This window comes from Equus asinus, chromosome 7, assembly GCF_041296235.1.
Source record: "Equus asinus isolate D_3611 breed Donkey chromosome 7, EquAss-T2T_v2, whole genome shotgun sequence".
Taxonomy (NCBI): Eukaryota; Metazoa; Chordata; class Mammalia; order Perissodactyla; family Equidae; genus Equus; species Equus asinus.
The window spans coordinates 48,359,438-48,387,001 of record NC_091796.1 but is presented as its reverse complement, the minus strand read 5'-3'; the positions used below and the strand labels follow the sequence as shown (position 1 = coordinate 48,387,001).

Here is a 27,564-nt window from a genome sequence, read left to right as displayed (position 1 = left end):
ATGATATTCGTGCTACCCTGCTCAAAAAAAAAGTCCACAATTTGTTAAGAAGATGTACATCATTTGCATCGATTTGTGTTTTCATAAGCTCAGAATTCTTAAATTGTGAGTTTTTTATGGTATACAGCTTATTCAACTTTAATATGTATTTAATACCACTTTTTTCTTCTCCAAAATCATGACGACCATATCATTCTTAGACTAAGGTATGGTATTTCTTTTTGTTTCCTTTCTCCTTCTCTCTCTTCCACCCTCCCTCCCTGCTCTATTTCTTTTTGTAGCAGGAGGGCAGATGGTGTAGAGAGGAAAGCCTGTGCATGTTATCACAACAACCACAGCCACGGTAAAACCAACCAAACAAACCCTTACTTACATGGAACTTTATTTGATATTCTAATTAAACTATTGAAGAAGGTAATATCCCCTACTCTTAATATTTGGAATCATAACAGATCACTATAAAATTTAATAGCTCTTTATTGGCGACAATACCAGAAGAGGACGATAATGAGAACATATGAAAATAGAATACTGTCTTATTCATTTAGCCATGTTTATTTGATGCAGTGCCTGTTTATTTTTATCTGTAGTGTACCTTTCCCAAATATCAGCACAGCATCTTTAAGCTGGCAAAAAAAATTTTGATTCTGTTATTGAACAGAATCTGTTGTAGATGGGTTTTATCCTTTAGTTATATGTATGATTTTGTGGTCTGATAATACCTCTTCTAAAATAAAAAGTGTTACAGTTTAATAATTTGTGTGAGACTAATAAACCAGTGAATTTGGAAAACACATACGTGTACTTTCCACAATATGTTAGAAAGTTTTGCAGTTTTGAAATACTTGATAAGCTATGAGTAAGACATTAATAGATAGTTGCATAAGCAATTAAGGGCCTGTGAGAGTGAATTGATTTTGTTAAATTCAGTTAAGTACCCTATTTCTGACTTCCTTAAATAAATGAGGCATTTTTGCTTGCTGCCCTTTTGCATTTATGCAAGGCTGCACACAGCCTGAAGGCGGTCATGCTTGTATGAGTAGGCAGTTAAAGGCCTTTCCCATTCTGATTGGAATTACTTATTTTAAAAGGAATGATGTGATAAATATTTGAATTTAATGTAAAGTTTTAGTTAAAACAGGTAACTTTTCTACCTCTGTTCTTTTGGAATAGCAGTCAGTTTTAGCATAACTTTATTTCAATAGATATTGCCGTCTTCTTGTGCACTACAATCATGTAAACTAAAAACTCATAATCATATTTATCTTTTAAGATCTCACTTTCATGGTAAGTATCAGCGATTGCTGTTTTGAGTTTATTTTTTTCTTAAAAGTAGGCTTTTCAAATGCAGGGAGTTTTTTTTTTAATTTAGTTTTCATTGAGGTAATGATAGGTTACAATCTTGTGAAATTTCAGTTGTACATTATTGTTTGTCAGTCGTGTTGGAGGTGCACCCCTTCACACTTTGTGCCCACCCCCCACCCCACCTTTCCCCTGGTAGCCACTAATCTGTTCTCTTTGTCTACATTTTTGAATTCCTCATATGAGTGGAGTCATACAGAGATTGTCCTTCTCTATCTGGCTTATTTCACTTGACATAATTCCCTCAAGGTCCATCCATGTTGTTGCAAATGAGATGATTTTGTTCTTTTTTACAGCTGAGTAGTATTCCGTTGTATATATACACCACATCTTCTTTATCCAGTCATCTGTTGATGGGCACTTAGGTTGCTTCCACGTCTTGGCTATTGTAAATAATGCTGCAGTGAACATTGGGGTGCATGGGACTTTTGGAATTGCTGACTTCAGGCTCTTTGGATAGATACCCAGTAGTGGGATAGCTGGATCGTATGGGAGTTCTATTTTTAATCTTTTGAGAAATCTCCATACTGTTGTCCATAGTGGCTGCACCAGTTTGCATTCCCACCAGCAGTGTATGAGGATTCCTTTTTCTCCACAACCTCTGCAACATTTGTTACTATTTGTTTTAGTTATTTTTGTCATTCTAATGGGTGTAAGGTGATATCTTAGTGTAGTTTTGATTTGCATTTCCCTGATGATCAGCGATGATGAACATCTTTTCATGTGCCTATTGGCCATCTGTATATCTTCTTTGGAGAAATGTCTGTTCATGTCTCCTGCCCATTTTTTGATCAGGTTGTTTGATTTTTTGTTGTTGAGTTGTGTGAGTTCTTTATATATTATGGCTATTAAGCCTTTGCCAGATGTATGACTTGAAGATATTTTTTTCCCAGGTAGTGGGTTGTTTTTTTGTTTCACTCCTGTTTTCCTTTGCCTTGAAGAAGCGCTTTAGTCTGATGAAGTCCCATTTGTTTATTCTTTCTATTGTTTCCCTTGTCTGAGAAGACATGGTGTCTGAAAAGATCCTTTTAATACTGATGTCAAAGAATGTACTGCCTACATTTTCTTCTAGAAGCCTTATGGTTTCAGGTCTCACCTTTAGGTCTTTGATCCATTTAGAGTTTATTTTGATGAATGGTGAAAAAGAATGGTCAATTTTCGTTCTTTTACATGTGGCTTTCCAGTTTTTCCAGCACCATTTGTTGAAAAGACGTTCTTTTCTCCATCATATGCCCTCAGTGCCTTTGTCGAAGATTAGCTGTTCATAGACATATGGTTTTATTTCTGGGCTTTCAATTCTGTTCCACTGAAATGTGCACCTGTTTTTGTACCAGTACCATGCTGTTTTGATTACTGTAGCTTTGTAGTAAGTTTTGAAGTCAGGGATTGTGATGCCTCTAGCTTTGTTGTTTTTTCTCAGGATTGCTTTAGCAATTCGGGGTCTTTTGTTGCCCCATATGAATTTTAGGATTCTTTGTTCTATTTCTGTAAAGAATGTCATTGGGATTCTGATTGGTATAGCATTGAATCTGTAGATTGCTTTAAGTAGAATGGATATTTTAACTATGTTTATTCTTCCAATCCATGTACATGGAATGTCTTTCCATCTCTTTTTGTCGTCATCCATTTCTTTCAGAAAAGCCTTGTAATTTTCGTTGTGTAGGTCTTTCATTTCCTTAGGTAAATTCACCCTGAGGTATTTTACTCTTTTTGTTGCGATTGTGAATGGTGTTGTATTCTTGAGTTCTTTTACTGTTAGTTTGTTATTAGAGTATAGAAATGCTACTGATTTATGTAAATTGATTTTATACCCTGCAACTTTGCTGTAGTTATTGATAACTTCTAGAAGTTTTCCAATGGGTTCTTTGGGGTTTTCTATATATAAGATCATGTCATCTGCAAACAGTGAGAGTTTCACTTCTTCCCTCCCTATTTGGATTCCTTTTTCTTGCCTAATTGCTGTGGCTAAAACCTCCAGTACTATGTTAAATAAGAGTGGTGATAGAGGGTATCCCTGTCTTGTTCCTGTTTTCAGGGGGGTGGCACACAGTTCTTGCCCATTGAGTATGATATCGGCTGTGGGTTTGTCATTTATGGCCTTTATTATGTTGAGGTAGTTCCCTTCTATTCACATTTTGTTCAGAGTTTTTATCATAAATGGCTGTTGGAACTTGTCAAATGCTTTCTCTGCATCTATTGAAATGATCATGTGGTTTTTATTCCTCAGTTTGTTGATGTGGTGTATCACGTTGATTGATTTGCAGATGTTGAACCATCCTTGTGTCCCTGGTATGAATCCCACTTTATCATGATGTATGATCCTTTTGATGAATTGCTGAATTCAGGTTGCCAAAATTTTGTTGAGAATTTTTGCATGTATGTTCATCAGCGATATTGGCCTGTAGTTTCATGTTGTCCTTGTCAGGCTTTGGTATCAGCGTGATGTTGGCCTCATAGAATGTGTTAGGAAGTGTTCCATCCTCCCTAATTTTTTGGAATAGCTTGAAAAGGATAGGTATTAAATCCTCTCTGAAAGTTTGGTAGAATCCTCAGGGAAGCCATCTGGTCCTGGGGTTTTATTCTTTGGAGTGCTTTTGATTGTTGTTTCAATCTCTTTCCTTGTGATTGGTCTGTTCAAATTGTCTGCTTCGTCTTGACTAAGCTTTGGGAGATTGTAGGAGTCCAGGAATTTATCCATTTCCTCTAGGTTATCCATTCTGTTGGCATATAGTTTTTCGTGGTCTTCTCTTATAATCCGTAGTATTTCTACAGAGTCTGTTGTTATTTCTCCTCTTTCATTTCTGATTTTGTTTATTTGAGCTTTCTGTCCTTTTTTTCTTTGTAAGTCTGGCTAGGGGTTTGTCAATTTTATTTATCTTCTCAAAGAACCAGCTGTTTGTTTCATTGATCCTTTCTACTGCCTTTTTTGTTTCAATAGCACTTATTTCTGCTCTGATTTTTATTATTTATCTCCTTCTGCTGACTTTGGTCTTTGTTTGTTCTTTCTCTAATTCAGTTAGGTGTAATTTAAGATTGCTTATTTGGGATTTTTCTTGTTTGTTAAGTTGTGTCTGTATTGCAATGAATTTTCCTCTTAATACAGCTTTTGCTGTATCCCATATGAGTTGGTATTGCATGTTATCATTTTCGTTTGTCTCCAGGTATTTTTTGATTTCTTCAACGATCCATTGCTTGTTCAATAGCATAGTGTTTAGTCTCCACATCCTTGTGCCTTTCTCAGCTTTTTTCTTCTAATTAATTTCTAGCTTTATAGCATTATGATCAGAGAAGATGCTTGTTATTATTTCAATTTTTTAAAATTTGTGTAAGCTTGCCTTGTTTCCCAACATATGGTCTATCCTTGAGAATGTTCCATGCGTGCTTGAGAAGAATGTGTATTCTGCTGTTTTGGGTGAAGTGTTCTATATATGTCTGTTAAGTCCAACTGTTTTAGCTTTTTGTTTAGCTCCACTGTTTCCTTGTTGATTTTCTGTCTGGATGATCTGTCCATTGATGTGAGTGGGGTGTTGAGGTCCCCTACTATTATTGTGTTATTTTTGATATGTTCTTTTAGGTTTGTTAATAGTTGCTTTATGAACTTTGGTGCTCCTGTGTTAGGTGCATAGATATTTATAAGCATTATTTCTTCTTCATGAAGTGTCCCTTTGATCATTATGTATTGGCCCTCTATGTCTTTCTTTACCTGCCTTATCTTGAAATCTGTTTTGTCTGATATAAGTATTGTGACACCTGCTTTCTTTTGTTTGCTATTAGCTTGGAGTATTGTCTTCTACCCCTTCACTCTGAGCCTGTGTTTGTCCTTGGGGCTGAGTTGTTTTTTCTGGAGCCAACAAATTGTTGGATCTTGTTCTTTCCATTTTGCCACTCTGTGCCTTTTTATTGGAGAGTTCAGTCCGTTTACATTGAGGGTGATTATTGATGCATGAGGGCTTAATGCTGTCATTCTGTCTATCGTTTTCCGGTTTTCCTGCGTTTCCTTTGTTTCTCATCCTGTGTGTTTTAGCCTACTTATTGACTTCTGCAATTTCTTATTCTGGGTTTCTTAGACTTTTCCTTATGTATGTCTCTGTTCTATTTTTTAGTTTAGTGGCTACCCTGAAGTTTGTATTCAGAATCTCATGCATAACATAGTCCATTTTCTGGTGGTCTCTTACTTCCTTACCCTAAACTGATTCAGTCCCTTTCCTCCTCCCCTCCTAAATTATTATTTTCATCTCTTATTCCATGCTGCCCTGAGTATTCTTTCTTTGTAATTCACTTTTGCCATTTTTACTACTATATGCCTTGCAGTAGGTCTTTTTACAATGACAAATCTAGGAGATCTGAAAACTTCCTCCACACACATTTCTCTCCCTAGATTTGGGAAGTTGTCTTCTGTTATTTCGTTGAGCACACTTTCTGCTCCATTTTCCTTTTCCACGCCCTCAGGACTTTCAATTATTCTTCAGTTGCATCTTCTCATTGAGTCAGCTATTTCTCGGAGATTTCCTTCAGTTTTTTTAATGTTTAGTTCTTTTTCTTCCTCTGTCTGGAGCCATTCAGCCTGTCTATCTTTGATTATGCTAATTTTCTCCTCTATGATGTCTACACGGGCATTCAGGGAATCCATATTCTGTTTTATCTGATCCATTGTATTTTTAATCTCTAGTATTTCTAATTGATTCTTCTTTATAGTTTCAATCTCTTTTGTGAAGTAACTCCAGAACTCGTTGACCTGTTTCTCTATATTTCCCTTTACCTCAGTGAGTTTTTTGATGATAGCTACTCTGAATTCATTGTCACTTAGTTTACCTATTTTCAAGTCCTCAGGACATAATTCTGTGTTTTTATTGTTTTCCTTTTGGTCTGGAGCTTTTATAAATTGCTGGATGGTAGAGGAGCGGTTTTTGTGCATAATTCTATTATTTGTTTGCAGTTAGGGCATGGCGCCAGTAGATAGGAGTCGAGAGCCGTGTGTTCTGAGCCCTCCGCCTTCAGCTGCGATGGTGGTGCACAGCGTGGGTTGGGAGAGGAGGGGCACTTTCTCTCGCACAGACCTGAATTCCTATCAGCTCTCGCTCTTTGGTTTCCTGGGGTCCTGGCTTGATGAGGTCCCCCCAAGTGAAAGCTTTCCCCAGTTTAAAGGATTTCCACTGTGTGGGTCTTTGGGAGTCCTGAACCATCCTGCGGACACATGGCCCTCTCCTCTGTGCCTTTCGTCACCCACCGCAGTGATCCCAGTCTCTAGGGGAGGGGTTAAAATTCTCTCTAACCCTGTTCCAGCTCCTCCCAGGGTGGCTCCAGCCTCTCTGCCCTCCATCATTTGGCTACTGTGGGTCTCTGACGATTTCTGTTGTTAGGATTTTTTTTGGTTGGAATGCGGTTGCTCCTTTTGGTTGTAATTTGGAGGGGAGAGACTCCCAGGTGAGCTCACTCTGCCATGTCGCTGACGTCACTCCCAGGGAGTTCTTTTTAGGCTGGGGTTGACTATAAGTGTTTAGGTAAAAAATAGATTTGTTATTTTCTATTGTAGAACATATTCTTTGTGAAAACCACTTCTAACTATTTAAATTTCACATTGTTAAAATTTTTTTTATAAAGATTGGCACCTGAGCTAAAATCTGTTGCCTGTCTTTTTTTTTTCTTTTCTTCTTCTTCCTCTCCCCAAAGCCCCCCAGTACATAGCTGTACACCCCCGTTGTGAGCGCTTCTAGTTGTGGCATGTGGGATACTGCCTCAGTATGGCCTGATGAGCGGTGCCATGTCTGTGCTCAGGATCTAAACCAGCGAAACCCTGGGCTGCTGAAGCAGAGCATGCAAACCCAACCATTCGGCCATGGGGTCAGCCCCTAAATTGTTACATTTAAAAAATACAATTATAAAATGAACACATCAATGCATGATTATGTACTTCTTAAGATGTTTGCCAACTCCAGAGAAAATTTAATAATTATGTAATAAAAGGAGTCCTAGTTTTAGATGCTGGGGGTTATTTTTTTGGTGAGGAAGATTCACCCTGAGCTAACATCCGTGCTATTCTTTCTCTATTTTGTATGTGAGTTGCCACCACAGCATAGCCACCTATGAGTGGAATTGAACCTGGGCTGCCAAAGTGGAGCACCCCAGACTTAACTTCTAGGCCATGGGGCCAGCTCCAAGAAGCTGTCTTTTTAATGCCACCGTAAATATTTTTCAGAGTCCTACAGGTGAACAATTCAAGAAATATACTTGAGGAATGATGTTTTAAGGAGAGCTAACAATAAACATGGGAAATCCTTTTAAGTATTTTGTGTACTCCAGGGTCTATGCAAGTTTTAATCCTGTTTCTGGGAGTATCTTCTTTATGTTTTCTTCATTTAAACCAATTAATTATTTATTAATCTCATTCAGTAAATAATTATATTTTACCTACTATATGCCAGGCACTATTTAATGAATTTCTTTACTCAGTAAAACAGCTTTACAATATGAAATGAAACAGTTTCACCTATCACAGAACTACCTTTAATGAACTCAACATACAGATATCACTTTCTCTGCCTTCTTTTAGTTATTCTTTTGCTCATTTCTTTGTCAGGCCACTTATTCACTCATTCCTTCATTCATTGATTGATTCACTCATTCGTTCATTCAGCAAGTACTCATTGAGGTCATTCTAAATGGCAGGCCCTGGGATAGGCACCATCCCAGTGGGAAAAGCAGTAATAGTATTTGGGAAGTGTTCTGAAGGGTGAAGGCTAAGGAGCAGTGTGAGCCCAGGGGAGGGCTCCAGCCCAACTAGGGGAGGGACCAGAAAGGGGGGTCTGGAACCAGCACCTTTTGGACCAAGGCCTGGAGGATGAGCAGGAGCCAGTGAGAAAAGAAGTGGAAGGTCAGTGACCCCAGGACCCTGTGTGCCAAAGTCCAAAGCAAGAGAGCATGATATTCCCTTCTCATTGTCTTTACCTTGATTTGGAAATTTTACAGGATAAAATAATAATGGAAAAGGAAATAAAATGGAAACACAATATTTTCCCAGTTCTTGTCTCCAGACAAACTTAATTTTTATGCATATATTTTGTTTCCTAAATATCAACTTACTAAATAGTCTATTGCTAAATAATCATATTAATTAGACCAGTTAATTCTCACTCAAGGAATCATTTGGAAGTTAAAAGTGGTGCCTCAGGGCCAAACTCTCTTCCATTTCACTGTCTTAGTCTCTCATCTCCCTCCTCACAGGCCTGGCTGGCTGGGCGCTGGGCTACCATTTGGGACCCTGTGAGGGGTAGCACCCAGCTCTCTGGGCCGCTGGCTCTCCAGCCTCCCACTCCAGGCCACGTACTCCATGTCCTCTGTCCTGGTCACCATTTCTCTTTCATGGTTTTTCCCCAAATCTCCTCCACCCCACGTTCTGAGGCATACCCCTGCATTTGTTAGCTCTTCCTTTGCAAGTTACCAGGAACAAGCTGAAAAACTGGAATTCTGTTTTTGCCAGACAGTGGTAGAACCAGTCTGTATTTTAAATTACCATGGTGGCTTTGAGGGGTGTCTTGCCATATGCAGGGGATGCATTCCTAATGTCCGTACATCCTAGAAATGCATTGATCAGAACAATTGTCCATAGGAGGTAAGGATCAAGGACCTAGTTAGTTTTTACTTGTTCACTGATTCACTCATTCATTTATTTGTTCATTCATTCAGCAAGTACTCATTGAGTACTGAGAGTGCTGGGTTCAGCAGCTCATTGATGATCTATCTGTAGATAGTTCCCGCTTCACGTGTGGGAACAGACCATCGAGGCTCCTGTATATTCTCTCTGTATGTGGGGGGAGACCCAGAGTCTCAGCCTGCCCTCCAGAAGTCCTCCCATGCTGCGTCACAAGCTGATGGCTTCACTGCTTCCAGTGAGAGTCTTCTGTGGCTTCGTGGCACCAGACAGTGAATTACAAGGTCTTTTCTGATAAGATGCAAGGCCACATCACAAGCGGTTAACGTAACAAAGGTAAACAGTAAGACAGTCTAGGGGCTGTGAGTGTGACTGTCACTGCACACACACGAGCTGCCACTCCCTGGGGACTGGCATCCCTCCAGGCCTGGGGTGCCCCTGGGGCCAGCTGGTGGTGCACTGAAGACTCCCAGATCCCCAAGAAGGGGGTTACCTGATAAAAACAAGTCTGAACAGAAGACTGGACCTATTTCAAGCACTCTTCATCAAACAGTCATAAACTGAATGATAAACATTGATGACGATGATCTGCTGTCCTTCGGATAAGAAGTTCCCCAAGGATCACATTTTGAATTGTATCTGAAAAGTAAGAGAGCCTTTCAGTGAAATCTCCCCTGCTATCTTCTGATAAAGGAGACAAGCACATTCATTTTTCTCTTTTTTTTCCCCCCAAAGATTTCTTTTCTTTTCTTTTAATGCTTTTTTTTTTTTTGGTGAGGAAGATTGGCCCTGAGCTCACATCTGTTGCCAGTCTTCCTCTTTTTTTAATTTTTTTCTCCCCAAAGCCCCAGTGCACAGTTGTACATCCTAGTTGTAAGTCCTTATAGTTCTTCTCTGTGGGATGCAGCCACAGCGTGGCCTGACAAGTGGTGCGTAGGTCCACACCCAGGATCTGACCCCGTGAACCTCGGATTGCTGAAGTGGAGTGTGCAAACCTAACCACTTGGCCATGGGGCCAGCCCCTATTTTTCTTAGTGAAAGCAGTTTTTATGGGCTTGGGTTGATGGTGATCTTCTATCTGGTAATTCTTTTTGAATCTGGGAAGGAAGGTCCATCAGATGAAGTGTTGTGAAGTGTGGAGATGGTTGGTTTCTTAAGCAGATGTGTATTGGGAGCCGTTCACATGACAGGTTCTATCCTATGTGGTCAGGACAGCAGCACATGGCAGAGATGGGGTTCCCACTCTCATGGAGCTTCCAGTCTTCAAACAAATAAATAAATAATGGGATAGATATCAAATAGTACTAATTGCTCTGTAGAGAATTAAAATATAGAGGTGTGATGGAGAGTGATTGGAGGCTTATTAATGTATCCTCTTAAAAAAGAACACTAGAGAAGAGAAAATCAAAGATGGAAAGTAGCCTTTTTTCCATCAAGTAGGATGTTAGAGGAAGCCTCATTCATCCACAAAAAGTATGGTAACAAAGGATGACTTTGTGAGTAAAATTAACAATCTACCCACTTTCTGTCACTGTTTATCATTATTGGACTGTTTCTTTCTAGCAGCCAAACTGGACTGTGTAGGCTCCGTCAAGAGCAGGCGTGTTCTTGTTCATCTTTGTATCTCCTCTGCATAGCACAGTGCCTGCTGTATACTTAGTGTTCAGCAAATATATATATATATATATATTTTTTTTTTTAAAGATTTTTTAATTTTTTTCCTTTTTCTCCCCAAAGCCCCCCGGTACATAGTTGTATATTCTTCGTTGTGGGTCCTTCTAGTTGTAGCATGTGGGACGCTGCCTCAGCGTGGTTTGATGAGCAGTGCCATGACCGTGCCCAGGATTTGAACCAACGAAACACTGGGCTGCCTGCAGCAGAGCGTACGAACTTAACCACTCAGCCACAGGGCCAGCCCCAGCAAATATATTTTGAATGGATGAATGAAACAAAACTAGATTAGAACTTTTCTTATAGCCTCATGTATAGGAGAGGTCGCTTTTGATCTACTTTTAGTCTGCAGAACATTATCTGGTTATGACTGGGATATGTGATTTTACAATTAAACATCCATTTTTTTTTAAATGTTTTTTGGAAAAAAAAATGTACAGTTTCCTTTTAGATAACTTTGATGGAAAAAAGGAGCAACCTGGAAAACCAGTGTTATTTCTTTGACTTTGATAGTAACTTGTATTTCTTTTGTTGGGCCTGATTTCTTAATCATTTGACTTGGATGGGGTTGACATTTTAATCCTTCACCAAGGAGGCTCAGAGTCAACTGTGCGCTATGGGAAACCACTTTAGAACCGGAATTTGATCATAGAGAATTAGAAGATGTGGAGCAGGGAGGTGCATGGACCTGGGTACCTCTCAGACCTGTGGGGAGGTTGGTACTTAGTGAATGGGATAGATCCACTGATATTTCTATGGAAGTGATTTAACTTTCGAGAAAAACCATAACAAGCTTCAAAAGGGGACGTTCCACTGATGCTCTCCAGTTATATATGAAACCTCTAGGGATGTTCTATGTAACACATAAAGGAAGCGTTTGTAGTACTTTTTAACTAAGGTGCTTTCAGAATAGATTTTTCCTTTTGAAAAAATATTGTTAATAACCATTATAAATCATGTAAAGAAAACCTTCTAAACAAACCTTTTCATGTTTTATTTTCCTCAGCCACCATCTGAGGGAACAGGGTACTTTTCTTCCTAAACTTTTGGTTTAGAGTTTTTCCTTCATCACTTCTGAGGTGCCTTTTCCTTTTCTGCATGTGCTAGATGCTCTCTTTAATAAATGTTGAATGAATGCTGCAAGAATGAGGTGCTGAAAACGTCCCTGTTCTTCCTTGCTCTCACTGTCTGAGTAGAGAGAAATCTTTCAGTCTCTCTGGTCGTTGAGTGGTAAAAACTTTTATGCTCTTGGCACTGACAGGCCAGACATTCCTTTATTATTGCTGCCACATCTTCAAATTAAACTTGAGGTCTCCAAGTAGCTCACCATAATAGTTTCCCATTTTTGGGTGATGTTAAAAAGTAAGTTCAATAAATTTGGAAAACAGAGTTCATTGCAGAAGAATCAAATTAATCTTATCTATTGATTGTTAACACAGTGTTCTCAAAGTTTGAGAACTTGAAATACAGGGTGATAAAAATTAAGCCAATTGCCCAGGAACCGCAAGTACAAGTTCAGTGAGGTCTGCATTCAGGCGGACGGGGTCTTGAGAAGTTTAGACATCTCAGCGCTCTCTCTCTTTAGTACTGACTGCAACATATTTTAGTTTTCAACTCACCTTTCATTAAGCTCCTTATTATAAATAAAGCCTTTTATTTATTATTTTTCTTGGTAGGGTGGGGAGGAGTCAGCGAGATAGAGGGAAGATTTCACTATTAAAAATGAAAAAAAATTTAAATAAGGTAATTAGTTCAAATAGCAAGAAAATGTGTGGTTTTAGTTGATGTCCTACTGGCCTTCTTTCTTCTTTTTATTTTGAAGAGGGTGCATTTAACATCTTGTTTACACTACTTACATAGATAATATAAGAAGCAATCCCCAAGTCGTTTGCATTTGGTTTTGGAAAACAATCAGGGACTGTTTTGGGGAGGAGCCTCATGTGAGTGTCTCTCTCTTTGCTTCTTTTGGGGCCGTTTCAGGATTAGCCTGTGCTGACAGTACCCTGGGTCACAGTGGGCACAGCCAACCCTCAGTTTGCCATGAGTGAGGAAGTCACTCCCATGTAAGCAGGCTTTGGCTGTTTTGGTACTGAATCTCCCTATTATTCTATTTGGTTGACTAGACGATATATTCTGTTGAGAAATTGTATCAGGGCAGCAACTGAATCACAGGGAGTATTTGGAAAGAGTAAATTGACTTAAGTGATGCATTTTTCTCTCTGAAGGGTGTCTAAATGTAGGGAGGATATCTTTGGTGACACTACTGAAACAGAGATGGTGATTAATGTAGTTTTAGTCGTGTCTGTTTATCCCCCCACATGCACACAGTTTGTCCTTGAGGGAATCTCGTTTAATCTTATTGCCCCTCACAACACATACTCATTTTTTATTGTCCATACATATTGGAACATAGTGTACAGAGAACTTTTGTTTTTACATTAAATTTTATCAGGCATTTTTCTAGGTCATAATATTCCATCTGGTTATTTTATGAGGCATTTATTCTATTGTAGACTGTTTTTTCCCATTTTCAAAACATTTTTAATTGTGGTAAAATATACAGAACATAAAATTTACCATTTTGCCCATTTTTAAGAGTACGGTTCAGTAGTGTTAAGTACCTTCACATTGTTGTGCATCTCATCTCCAGAACTCTTTTCATCTTGCAAAACTGAGACTCTACGCCTGTTAAACAACAGCTCCTTTTTCCCTCCTCCACCCAGCTCCTGGCAACCACCATTCTACTCTATCTCTAAATTTGACTACTCTACGTACCTCATATAAATGGAATCATATAGTGTTTTTCTTTTTATGACTGGCTTATTTCACTTCGCAAAGTGTCCTCAAGATTCATCCATGTTGCAACATGTGTCAGAATTTCCTTCCTTTTTAAGACTGAATAATATTCCATTGGATGTATATACCACGTTTTGTTTATCCATTCATCCGTTAATGGACACTGGGGTTGCTTCCTCTTTTGGTTATTGTGAATAATGCTGCGAGAATGCAGGTATACAGATATCTGTTTGAGTTCCTCATTTCAGTTCTTTGGGATATATACCCATAATTGGAATTGCTGGATCATATGGTAATTCTATTTCTAAATTTTTGAGGAACTGCCATACTGTTTTCCATAGTGGCTGCACCATTTTACTTTCCCACCAACAGTGCGCAAGTGTTCCATTTTCTCCACATCCTTGCCAACACTTGTTATTTTTTGTTATTTTGATAGTAGCCATCCTCATGGGTATGAGGTGGTATCTCATTGTGGTTTTTATTTGCATTTCCCTAATGATAAGTGATGTTGGCATATTTTCATGTACATGTTGGCCATTTGTATATCTTCTTTGGAGAAATGTCTATTCATGTCCTTTGTCCACTTTTTAATTGGATTGTTTGTTTTTTTGTTGTTGAGTAATAGGAGTTCTTTCTATAGTCTGGATATTAACCCCTTATCAAATACAGTCATGCACCACATAAGGACGTTTTGGTCAACAATGGACCACGTATACGATGATGGTCCCATGAGATTAGTACCATACAGCCTAGGTGTGTAGTAGGCTATACTATATATATTTGTGTAAGTATACTCTGTGATGTTCGCACAATGACAAAATCGCCTAACAACACATTTCTCACATACCCGTCATTAAGCGAGGCCTGACTGTAAATGATTTGCAGATATTTTTCTCCTATTCCATAGGTTGCCTTTTCACTCTGTCGATTGTGTCCTTTGAGGCACAGAAGGTTTTTATTTCGATATAGTCCAATTTGTGTATTTTAACTTTTGTTGCTTATGCTTTTGGTGTCAAAGAAATTGTTGCCAGATCCAATGTCATGAAGGTTTTCCTCTATGGAGACAGTTTTTTTTAAACTCGGGTTTTCCCTATTCTGGATAATGTTCCAATGAATGACTTCATGCATTTAGCTTTTTTCTTCTGTTGGCATTATTGTACTTTACTTTCAGAAAGAAAAATGAAATACTGAAGCAGTTTTGTCCCCTTAAAGCCCATTTTTGGAGATACCAGCGAAGGCAGAGGACATCATTTGTCCTGTTAGCAAAAGTTGTTTCTGAAGGCAAGGGGACAGGCTTCTAGAGAGGCATTTGGTAATGCTTGCTTGGTGATTGTATGAAGTTAACTTACGTGGTTCTCTGGTACTGTGATTCTTAAAACAGCGTGGGTCACATGAGCAGCATGGCAGAGCTCCCTTAAGAGCATACAGGGGTGAATTTATATGCCTATCTCTTCACCCCTCAGGTCCGAGGTCTCAGGCTGCAGTGACAGATGAGGAGGACTACTTTGGGCTGATTAGGTTCAGGTGGCCCTGGATTTTTACATTTGAAGAGGGGAAAAGTCATTTTGGAGAATTCTTCTAAGAATTCAACATTATGTATGTGGACAACATTTTCAGAGAAACCAAAAAAATTCTATCCATTGCCACTGTGTTTGGGGGATAAAATTACATTTGAAGACACATATTCAATTTGTTCTTTTTCATAGCTGTGAACTATTCCTTTGAATGAATATACTGCAATTATTTGATCCATTCTAGTGTTGATGGACATTTGAATTGTTTCCAGTTTGAGGCTACTATGAATAACACTACTGTTAACATACCATACATGTCTTTTGGGGACATAATAATTCGATTTCGTTGTGTATATGTATACCCAGCAGTGAAGTTACTGGATCATAGAGTGGGCATATGTTTAATTTTAGGATGCTCCTGGACAATATATGAGAGTTCCAGTTGCTTCATATCCTCACTAACTCTGGTATTGTCAGTGCATGTAAGTATGGCCAATCAGATGAGAGTGTAGTGGTATCTCATTGTGGTTTTAATTTGTATTTCCCTGACAACGAATGCTTTTCAGCACTTTTTAATATTCTTATTGACTTCTGGATATCCTCTTTTGTGAAGTGCCTATTAAGACTTTTGCTCATTTTCTGCTGAGTTGTCAGTCACTTTTACCGATTCACAGGTGTTCTTTATATATTCTGAAGATGGGCTTGTTGTTGGATATGTGTATTGCAAATATCTCCTCCTGGTTTCTGATTTGCGTTTTTCAATCTCCTAAGAGTAAACAGAAATTCTTAATTTTAATTAAGTTTTGTTGTTGGGTAATGTAGATCTCCAGATTTGTTGTTGTTCTTTAAATTTGATTTGAACATTCTAATTATTTTGTTATTACATATAAATTTTATAATCAACCTTTCAAAACACACAAACACACACACAAACTCACACACTCACTCATACTCACACACCCCGTGGATTTTGCTTGAGATTGATTGCATTGAAGCTGTAGTTCAGTTTAAGAGAAATTAGCATCTTAGCCATGTTGAGCCTTCCAATCCATAGGAATTGTGATTCTCTTTATTTAGGTTGGTGGTTCACAACCAGGGTCTATTTTAGCCCCAGAGGACCTTTGACAATGTCTGGAGACATTTGGGGTTTCACATCTCTGGTGGGTGGCTGTGTACTATTGGCATCTTACAGGTGGAGGACAGGGATGCTGCTCGATGTCCTATAACACATAGGGCAGCCCCCATGACAAAGAATTATCCAGCCCAAGATGTTAAGAATGCCACTGTTGAGAAACCCTGATTTAAGACTTTAATTTTTCTTAGTAATGTTTCGAGTTTTCAGTGTAGGGACATTGCACATTTTTGTTAGATTTATCTTTAGATAATTAATATTTTGGTGCTATTGTGAATGATAATCTTTAAGTTTCATTTTCTAATTGTTGCTACTGTGTGTACGTAGGTATTTATGTATATGTGTGTGTATATGTGTATGTATATATATTTGCTGTTTTATATATCTCTTATATGTGTCTTTATTTGTCTGTTGTTTTATATTCCTTTTATTTTAGAGATCCCTTTCAATCTCTTTATTCCCCATATACTGTTGTATTGTTGTTGAAGAATCTAGGATCTATTTTGTCTTGTAGAATTTCCCACAGCTTGGATTTTGCTGATTGTATCAACATGGTGTTTAATATGTTCCCTTGTCTTTATGATCACTGCCCATATACATTAATTCATTAGATCTGAAAAATGAGAGGCTCTGATTCTATCATTTTCTTTTTCTTTTTTCTTTTTTTTTGGTGAGGAAGATTGGCCCTGAACTAACATCTCTTGCCAATCTTCCTCTTTTTGCTTGAGGAAGATTGTCATTGAGCTAATATCTATGCAAGTCTTCCTCTATTTTTTTGTATGTGGGACACTGCCACAGCATGGCTTGATGAATGGTGTGTAGGTCCGTGTCCAGGATCTGAACTTGTGAACCCCAGGCTGCCAAAGCAGAGCCTGCAGACTTGACCACTACACCACTGGGCCCACCCCCTGCATTTTATTTTTTAGCCTAGGATATTTTTGTAAAGAGAACCCTTCTCCCAACTAATTAGTCTGAGTCCAGAGAGAAACAGCAGGATAAATGCTTATTCTTTCCCTTTTTTTATCAGTTTTCAAAATAATGAGTTGGTTCTCTAAGATTCTCCATAGGCAACCAGTGAAGTTGTTTTTTCTTTTTTTAATTAAAAGTATCATTATGAACTTACGGTTTAAACTTATTTGGTATTTCAATCCATTGCCGTTTTTTATCCTTATTGATGATCAAATTGTTCCATGTTTGGCAAGTGGGAACCTCTTCAAGGCCCTAGTATATTTTTTATGACTTCTTTGCTTTCTGCGGTAACAAGAGATTCCAGGCTCTTGAACATTTCTTGACTCTGACCTGGAATCAACCATTTCTTCAAGGAGTGGTGGTCTCTTTTACACAGTGTATTTAGAGAGGGTGCCAGGCATGCGTAATGCCACTCAGTGGTCGTTGTTTCTAGTCTTTTCCAGTAGACAGAGCTAGAAAAGATGTATTTTTTTTTTCTTAAGATAAAAAATCCATTGAGTTTGCATTGCTTTTCCTGTTTGTATTCTGGAATCTAAGATTTTTAATTAACTTTGTTTTTTTTTTTCTATGCACAAAATCCTGTGTCTCAACAAACACCAACATACCTACACATTGCTTTATCACAGACTACCTATCCAGCAGCCTTAGAATAACAATTACAACTTGACTGGTAGAAATATGATTACTGAAAAGAAATTAAATGTTTTTTGCCATCTTTTGGGGTCTGTTTTTAAGGATGTTTCATAATAGAGATGTGCCGTCACATTACTGTGTTTTAAAGCCGCTTGGAACAGTTCTGCTCTGTGTGGTTATGGTACCAACTGGATTTGCATTTAAGTACATGTAATTCATTTTAGTTTTTATTTTTAGGGGTTGTGTTATTAAAATTTAATTTGGTGTTATTGTGATGTACAACATTTACATGGTTCCAAAGTCAAATCAACATGACAAAGTACATACAAAGAAGCTTCATTTCTATCCTTGTTTCTCTATCCCTGTTCCCTCCCTCACTTTGTAGGTATCCATGTTTTACAAAACTTTATGGGTTATCCTGCCATTATTTTTTTCAATATCACTGAGTATGTGTATATGCTCCCTTCTTTTGATTACGTGGCACGTTCACTACGTGGTCTATTTCACTTGCCCCCTCCTCCTTTCTTGGGTCTCTGGTATTTAGAAAGGTTTGTATTTTGGTTCTGATGCTTACCTTTACACTCAACCTTTGCATAACACCCTCACTCCCCTCGTGTTTGGGTCTTTGTTTATTTGTTCCTATGATGAGCATGTTGAAGTGAGCTAGGAGCCTCTTCCTTCTCCTCCCTTAGCATCAGTTTTGAAGCAATGATCCTTGTACTCTTTGGGAACATTTCCCTGTCTCCAAAATGAATAAGTTTTATGTAGAAACACGTGTGGGCCAAAATTGATGAAGATGAGGTAAATTAATGTAGGATCACTTGAAGTATGTCAAGTTAAAAAATCAAATGGACTAAACAAGTGAACGTTGTTCGGTTAAGCTCTTGGAACACCGGGTAGTGTGCAGCACTTGAGAGGATGTCGCTTGTGGACGAGGTCATTATGGAGCGTCTCATGTCTGCAGTGCTGTGGGGTTTACAGAGACAGTCCTCAATGAGGGAAGAATGTTTCCATTGGGCTGGCTTTTCACTTCAGTGATAAGATGGTATGTGAAGTACTAAGGGCTAGGCTAGGGTACCATGAATAATTAATAGCCATGGCTCTCAGAAACCTAATTTTAGTCAAGAACAGGAACAAGGAGCAAATGTAGCAGCACTGGCCCTAGTTTCAGCTTCTTTTATTTCTCAAATGGCAAAGTGGCTAATGTGTAAGCCAGGAAAGGGGAACACTAATCAGCACCCGATGGAAATGTGTCTGTCCTGAAAGGCAGAGTTCTGTGTCGTTCATCCTTCACTGATGCATATTTGTGTGTAAGGCATGATGATGAGGGATAAGAGGCTGAAAATAACATTTTAGAGGGGACACTGACATGCAAACCAAATTATAATAGGGTGGGAGCCTATACTGGTATTCTAGGTAGAGCTGTGGAGTGGCAGAACTAACGTTCCCCCGGGGCAGAGTGGAAGGATGCTGGAGACTGCACAGTGTGCTGTTAGCTGTGCTGTTTGAGCCAGATCTATGGGTGTGAGAGCTAGTGGGGGATCTTCACAGTGAGTTCACCTTCCTAATTTTTTCTTGTAGATTTAAGTGTCCTGTTAAATGGGGGTAAACAAACTATTATTCACTGTAGAATTTGAGTAGGTACCAAGTAGATGGGGGAAAAAATGGTAGCAGAAGATTAACATTCCAAAGAAATTGAGTTTCTAATCCTCCATTCTCCCCCTGCCCCCCCCCAAACACATACACACACACCCCACGAGAGGAAAAGGCATGTGTATACCATTTGACTCAGCAATGTTACCTCTAGCAGTTTATCCCAAGAACATATTTGGACTTGCCTGCAAAGATATATGTACAAAGATGTTCATCCAGGCATTGAGTACGTTTGTGTGTGTACATATGCATATATACATATAAATATGTATGTTCTCCCTGCTGTACCCACTCCTCACCTCCTCAACACATGCACACTCACTTTGCACACAAACTAAATTTCCAGTAGGGGACTGACTACATTGTTCTTGCTGTGTTTGTAATGACGATATATTATTTACATAATAAAAAATCAGTAAAATTATTTTTCAAGAAAGCAATTAAACTTGCTTTCTCTCTTAGTGCAATTTACAGAGATTTGGATTTTGTACTGGTTGTGAATTTGAAGCAGAGAGTTTGTATTCTTTAAATTGAATTTGTGTTAGTTTGGTTTGGTTTCCTGGTTGGCTTACATGTAAAATTGGATAATGACTATGTATTACGGTGGGGAAATGACTGACTTTTGGGAGGCGTTCTTAAAGTTCTTTGGATAGGATAAGTGAGTTTTTGAGATCTGGCTCAGTGGTAAAATCCTTTACTCTACTCTAAAAATGATACATATTTTATGTATGTAAAGTTTTGAACACGTTTTGCGTTTTAAAAATGGGTATTAGTCATCTTCCTTTGGCCGTGTGTGCGGATGTCGGATTGGTTACTGAGGCAGTCTCTGTTGTAATTGGACTTTCTTGTTCGCCTTGCTTTGAAGGACCAGGGGCAGAATCTATCCTGGCAGACAGATCTGTGAACCTCCTTGCCTCTTTAAATTTTTTTTAGGGTAATTTAATGGGCTTGAAGACCTTAACTTTTATCCAATTATTAGGACTATGTGGTGATCCTGATGGATCAATTGTTTTTAAAATAACAGCTTACAATAAAAATAATTTTATTTTGTTTCCTTAACAGAAATCATAGCCCGTTAATGAGTTTTGGAGCCAGCTTTGTCAGTTTTTTGGTAAGTTGATGTGGGGGGAGGTATTGGTGTGAAGGAAACAAATGTATAAAGTATAGGATTTAGTGGCTACTGGCTGTATAGATACAGAACTTTTAGAGCTTAAAACTAGAAGTAAGTTTTTGCCTGTTAATCAAACCTGTGTGATATCTTCTCTTCCCTATTTTGCAATAAAATGCTGGGGCCAGCCTTTTCCAAATGGTTAAGTTCGTGCGCTCCGCTTCAGTGGCCCAGGGTTTCTCGGGTTCAGATCCTGGGCATGTCCTGATGATTGGACAGGGCACTGCTCATCAGGGCACGCTGAGGCAGCGTCCTGTGTAGCACAACCAGAAGGGCCTACAACTAGAATATACAACTATGTACTTGGGGAGATTTGGGGAGGAAAACAAAGAGGAAGATTAGCAGCAGTGTTAGCTCAGGGCCAATCTTCCTCACACACACACACACGCACACACACACACAAAATCCTTGTGGTCAGCCTTGACTTTAAAAAAATAAATAAATAAAATGCTCATACCTTACTTCTAGAGTATTAAGTTTTTCCTAACCAAAATCCTTTTTAAAATAAAAATGTAATTGAACGACCTTTCCAAAAATTAAAACTGCATTAGAGTTAAAAAAAAAAAAAAAAGTCAGACTTTGGATAATAAAGGTTTGCTCTAAAATTATTAAATAAGTGTGGACTGGAAGACAAGTTAAATTAGCAAAGCTAAAATTTTTCAGTTACTATTATATTTTCAAATATTAATATTTAGGAATTGAGAGAATAGGTTGCAGTTAGTTTTTAAAGTAAATTGGGCAATGTAGAAAATTGGATGCTTTTATTTTTCAGAAACGCTTATCACATAAACTACCTTCAAACACACAGTTTTTTAAAAAACCATCATAGAATTGTATAACAGCAAAAAAAATTCACGAGTAGAATCTCAGAGAAGTAAAATGGAGAAAACATTTAGATTCCAGATTTAGAAAGATGTCAGCAAATGGGCATGTTGGCATGTCATGTGCATCCTTGCAGCACCCAACCGTAGGCAGCAAGCTGGCTTCTGGTGACATGGATTTTTATTCAAGCTATTTATTTCCTCATATTGCCAGGCAATATAACAAAATTTTAAGGCCTACTGTTTGCAAGAAAACAGTTCTTGATCTTAAGCAAAGTGGTGCTGGGTAGGAATGGCAGGATGAGTTCCCACGTAACTGCACAGGCTTGGCAGGGGGTGGGGGGGGCTGGGGAGCTGGGGGGAGTGGGGTTGGGGGCGGGGGTGGGGGCGGGGAGGAGGCCCTGGCAGGATTGGGATTTGGTTGGGAAGAAGAGTGTGGAGGGGAGATTTGGGCACGGGTGGATGTGGTCTGGTTTGTCTAGAACAGAAATCCGAGGAGACCTAGAATGCCAAGGTGGCGCTGGCTGAATGTGATAAGGAATGGAGAGCTAGATACAGTGAGTTCATTAGGTCCTTCCAAGAACCTGGTGTCCTCTCTGCCCTGTAGCCTGTTCATCTCAGTAACCTCAGTTCTACTGGGTGGAAGTAGCAGGTTTTCAGCAGAGGAAAGCTTGCCTCTCCCAGTCAAATGTGCCCTGAAGAAAATCTACCAGCATCAGGTGCTTGGAAACAAGCTGTCAGTGGAATTTTTCACCGTGGACAGTATGAAATGAGTTCCTTATAAGTGAACTCATGGGAATTGCTGTCCCTGAAAAGACCGATGATTTTCAGAGCACCTCCTAGCTGTTGTTTCGTTAGCCGTTTTTGTGCAGCACTTGAGGCAGCCAGGGATCCGTGTGTGGGTAGAGACTCTGTTATAAAAACTGAATTAAGTGGACCAAGCAGAAATTATACAGGGTTTTTGTTACTGTATTTAATAACAAAAAACTACTGTAGAACAGGAACTGTAAGAACATTTGTTACCATGTAGTCTTTCATGCCAGTGTAATACAAGTAGATTCTTATTTTATATTGAGATTATAGTTTTTTTAAGTGAATAGGGTTTGCCGTAACATTCTGGTTCTTTAACTTGCAACCAGCAGAGATAGGACACCGGGTTCTTGGAAGGACCTAAGGAACTCACTGTATCTAGCTCTCCCTTCCTTATCGCCTTCAGCTAGCACCACCTCGGCCTTCTAGGACTCCTCAGTATGACTCTTATAATTTAAATGGTTTTTTCCCCCTAGTTTGGAGTTTTGTTGCAATAAATTGGCCTGAATTTTCAAACAGTTACTGATTCATTTGTTCTTTCCTTATTTCTTTCTTGGAAGAATGCCATGATGACATTTGAGGAAGAAAAAATGCAGTTGGCGTGTGATGACTTAAAAACTACAGAAAAGCTATGTGAAAGTGAAGAGGCTGGAGTAATTGAAACAATCAAGAACAAAATTAAGAAGAATGTAAGTACTGTGTCTCCAGGTTGTCAACTGTGTGCCACTTACGGAGAACATTGCTCATTTACTTGGTTTTTAGGATATAACTGAAAGCACTAAATGTTTCTTAAGGCTTTTGATTATGTAAAATGTATTTCTTAAAACAATAGAAGCTCCCTGCAGTCATTAGAGCCAGTCACTGCATGTTCTTTTGGTATCTTAAAATTACCTTCTTCCATAATGGGCCCTGTGGCAAGGGCGTTTGTAATGAGGCTTTCACGTACGTGTCTAATTCAGATATGTTGCATTTTGGCATAATTCGGGAATTCCGGCGTTTACGTACTTTTCCCCAGGCCTCACCAGCTTTTGGTTACAAATAAAGTCACAATTACGTTGTAATTCACTTTTCTTGATTTTGCTTTCACCTTTCAGTGCAGAAGTTCTAGGATTCGGAGTGGCATCTTCCTACCCTTATATTTCTGGAGTGGAGTGCCCATGGGTCTCGCATATATCACATATTTAGCTGACAAACCTGTCTGTTGCTTATAGTGTTCAAAAGCCTCATTGTCTTTTCTTCTACTCCTTCGTTTGAGGCCAGGGCATCTTACCTCTGTGTTTAATTTTGGTGTTCACCATGAGGAAGCCACTGGTGCACCAGGAGTATCGTCTCCTGGTGCTCCAGAAGGGCCAGAGTTTTCCACAATTCCTTTCTCTCCAAACCCTAAATCCAGTCAATTACCAAGTCCTGTTGACTCTCTTTCTTAAATACCCCCGGAATTCATCTGCTTCTCTCCATCCTCTCTGCAGTTTCCCTAGGTCAGCCACCGTCTCCACTTGCTTGAGACAACCCTCACTGGCACTTCTGCCTCCGGTCTCACTGTTCTCTAATCCATTCTCCATGAGACGGTCACTAAAATGCAAATAATATGTTGCTAGTTTCATTCTCCGTGTCCCCACCTCCATCATTACCATCTCAGTAGAGTCCAAACTCCTTACTATGGCTGACTTGGTGTTTGCTTTTCCAGTACCTAGAACATTCTCCTCCTCTTGACCTGGTTCCTACTCATTCTTTGGTTCTCGCCAGATGTCATTGCCTCCAGACACTCTTGCCTGAACTCCCACGCCCTGTTGAGTATGTCTCCTGCTTGTTTCCATAGTTCTCTGCACTTTACCCTCCAGAGCACCTAACAGTATTATGTGGTTGTAAGGTCAGTATTCCCTCCTTGGACTGTGAGCTTGTTTACATGTCTATCCTCAGTATCTAGTGCCATGCCTAGCACGTATGTTAATAATTAATTAATTATCATTTATGTAATATAATTAATACATCTTTGCAATTTAAAAAACTTTTTCACATGTGGTATTTCATTAGCCCTTCCAACAAGCCTGCACAGTAGACATTATTACAAAGAAATAGAAGCATGGGTAAATTGACATTTGCCTGAGCAAAGAGAGTAATGAGTGCTGCAGTGAGATGTGGAACAGTGGTGACCGTGACGAGTTATGCTCATCTAGAAAAAAGGGAAGCAGGTCACTGTGTCTTGTATACTATGTGTATTATTGTCATATTTGCAGAAATCCTGTCATTTCTTATATCGTTGTAAAAGCATATGAAAGCTATTTAGCTTATTTTGTTCAAATTTACTTTGTATTAAGAATGCAGTATTCTATTTGAGTGATTTTTCTTCATTTAGAAAATTCTTTATGATAAAGCCCAACATTTTATAAAAAGCAGGACTTTTTGCTTCTTTTATGGAAGTAGTCACCTTAGAGGTTATGACTTAAATTTCAAGTTCTATTTTTCATTTGTTCAGAGCTAATTTTTAATTCCAGAGTATTTTCTCCTTAACTAAAACGTAACCAGCTTTTGACCATCATGTCTCAGTTGTGTGCACCAAAGAAATGAGTCCTACCTGGAGGTAGATGTCTGCAAAGCGGCTTTTCAGGTCGTCTACTTGGGGGAATGTTTTATACCATTAGTGATTTTTATTTTGAATAAGTAGGAATTTACATCATTTAAAAAAGGGTAAAACTCTGATGTTCTGTATTGACTTTCATGTTTCATGGCTTTCAGTGACTGCCATGATTCACCATTCCTGTGTGAAATCACTTTGCACAATAAAGTAACAGTTGTTTGGAAGGGGTATTGTTCTTGTGTGTGATTTATTGGTGTGTACTTTGTTTCCACTGAACAGGTTGATGTCCGAAAATCCGCCCCCTCTATGGTTGACCGGCTCCAGAGGCAGATAATCATAGCCGACTGTCAAGTTTACTTGGCTGTGCTCTCGTTCGTAAAACAAGAATTATCAGGTATGCTGGAGCGTTATTTTTAATAGCTTTCACTATTCAGTGGACACCATCCGTAATACTTTTTTTAGAATGCCTTGTATTTCAGTCTTTGAAGACATGTGGCGCCTCTTTGGGGCATGATGCTGATTTATTACTTGAGAAAATTGAAACTGCGAGTGCTGAATGTGTTTTAGCAGAGTAGTTTTAGTCCTAAAATCTGTTTCATCCTCTTGTCTCAAGATAATTCTGTCATACTTAGAGAAATTACCAGTACCTTTTGTATAGATAGATAGATATTTTTTTCTTTGTGGGAATCAAGTTCTGATAATAACATTTAAAGTGAAATATAACTGGTTTAAATTTAAGTTTTTTTGGAACTTGTTACTGAAGTCTTGAACATGTACTAAAGATTTCCTAAAATACTTGAATGATCTACATTTTAACAACCTTTATCAAGGGATGTAAACTAATTTCTTAATTACTTTGTCCAAGACAGATGTTTCCCAGGATTTTTTAGCTTTAATGTCTTGAGTAGTATGGACTCAAATTGAGTCTCTAATAGCTTGCTGTGAGACTGTTCTAACAGTGACACTAATTCTTTCGCTTATGTAGTTATGTGTCTCTCTGACACTGACAGCAGAAACCTGCCACTTTGGTAGATAGGATTTACTTGGAAAAAAAGGAAATCAATTAAAATTTACATTCAGAAAAGCATTTTCTTCGAAACCTTAAATGAAAAAGGGTACATTGCTGCTAAGTTGTAATATACACTTTTCTTTCCAGACTCCCAGAAACTAGTTTTTCCCTCTTTTCTCTCTTCTCTGCTCTTCAATTCTCTTTTTTCTCTTTCTCCATCTCACCCTTGAGGATACTTTCTATTTGGCTCAAGTAAAAAGTGGCATTTATTATTTTGACCTCCAAAATTTGGACTTCTTAGAGTATGTTCTATGATTGTATTTTGGCTTTTTGCTTTGGTTCAGTTTTTATTTTCTCTGTAATCCTCATCTCAGGACTCTCCCAATTACTTATTTGGTCAAGTTTTCATAGTTTCATTTCATAGTTCGTGTGAATCTTCTATAATGCACTAATACAAAACCCCCCATTTGATGATGTATGACACTGATGTATGTCTGACAGAGCACCGGAACTATCTGGAGCTCTTGGGGCAAGACAGGATCTCTGGCGTTTTCTGTGATCTTTTACTACTTTTTCCTAGACTCAAGGCCTTTTTAAAGGAGCTGATTTTAGCTACTAAGAAAATATCTGTTGAGAGAGAAGGATAAACCAAATGTAGTAAAATGTTTGGGGAATCAGGGTGAAGGGTATCTGGGAATTCTTTGTATTAATCTTACAACTCTTCTATAAGTCTGAAAGTATATCAAAATTTTAAAAGTGAGTATATTTATATCTGTCCTTCATTTGTTCATACATCAGTCCATTTAACAAAAAATTATTGAGGACGTACAATGTGCTAAGCACTGTGTCATGTGAGCAAACACAGGCCATGGTCCCTGCCCTCATGAAATTTAGAATCATCGGTTAGTACTATTTATTTTTGAAATTACTAAATATTGTTATAGAAAGTTTGGAAAAAATATAGAAAAGTAAAAAAAGTCATCTCTTGAAGAGATGTCTCCAAGTCACGACTTGGAGAAAATCACTCTTTATTGCTTATCTTCTATTTTATGTTTCTCTATTTCTTTTTTTCTTTTTTTTTTAACAAATTGAATTTATATTGTTTCAATCCTACTTTTCCCTCTTAGATCATATTTTACATATTTCCCCTATAACTCAGTTTCAAAATGTAATTTAAATAATAGCATTTTGGTTTATCCTATGAATGTGCCTTATTTATTAAACCAAGTCCTCTTGCACATTCAGCTGTTCTTTGTTTTGCATTTTTTCTTTTTTTTGTTTTGGTTATTAGTGGAGCCAAATCTATTTTTGTATTTTGTCCATAAAATATGTGTATTTATTTCACAAGTTGCCTTCCTGGCCTTTACCCATTCTCCTAATAGGTTGATATTAATCAGTCATTTCATCTTGTTTGTCATAGATTTTTAACAATGCTTGGTTCTTCCTAAAGCCTTATAGTTTATTGAATGTTATATTGATATTGGAATGAAATTCTGACAGACATGAAAACCTCAGGTTCTAATAAGGTATGTAGTGGTCATTTGCTTTATGAATAGCTCAGTGTTTGCTACAAACAAACATAACCAAAAATGTGCATCATTTGCCTTTCAGAAACCCACAGGGTTATTAGGCTGTGAAAAATGCATTTACATCTTTGTTGGGATCCATTTCTTAGGAAATGTTTTTGATGGATAATTTTCTGGGGAAAAAACCTCCTCCTTGGAGATGTTTGTTATAGGGGCCCCTCCCCCACCCCTTGAGTGGGTGGCACAGAAGTGGGTGAGGGCGCACACGCTCACT

At 38.4% G+C, this 27,564-nt stretch overlaps 1 protein-coding gene across 5 annotated transcripts in view; it reads left to right on the top strand.

Annotated features, from left to right (window-relative positions):
- The window catches only part of TTC39C (tetratricopeptide repeat domain 39C), a 104,925-nt gene that overhangs the window by 26,556 nt on the left and 50,805 nt on the right, over positions 1-27,564 (top strand). For all 5 annotated transcript variants that reach the window (XM_044774488.2, XM_070513293.1, XM_070513291.1 and 2 more), the window contains 3 exons: positions 20,441-20,489; positions 22,738-22,866; positions 25,035-25,149. In XM_044774488.2, coding sequence (XP_044630423.1) covers positions 20,441-20,489; positions 22,738-22,866; positions 25,035-25,149 — 293 coding nt within the window. The remainder of the gene's footprint in view (positions 1-20,440; positions 20,490-22,737; positions 22,867-25,034; positions 25,150-27,564) is intronic.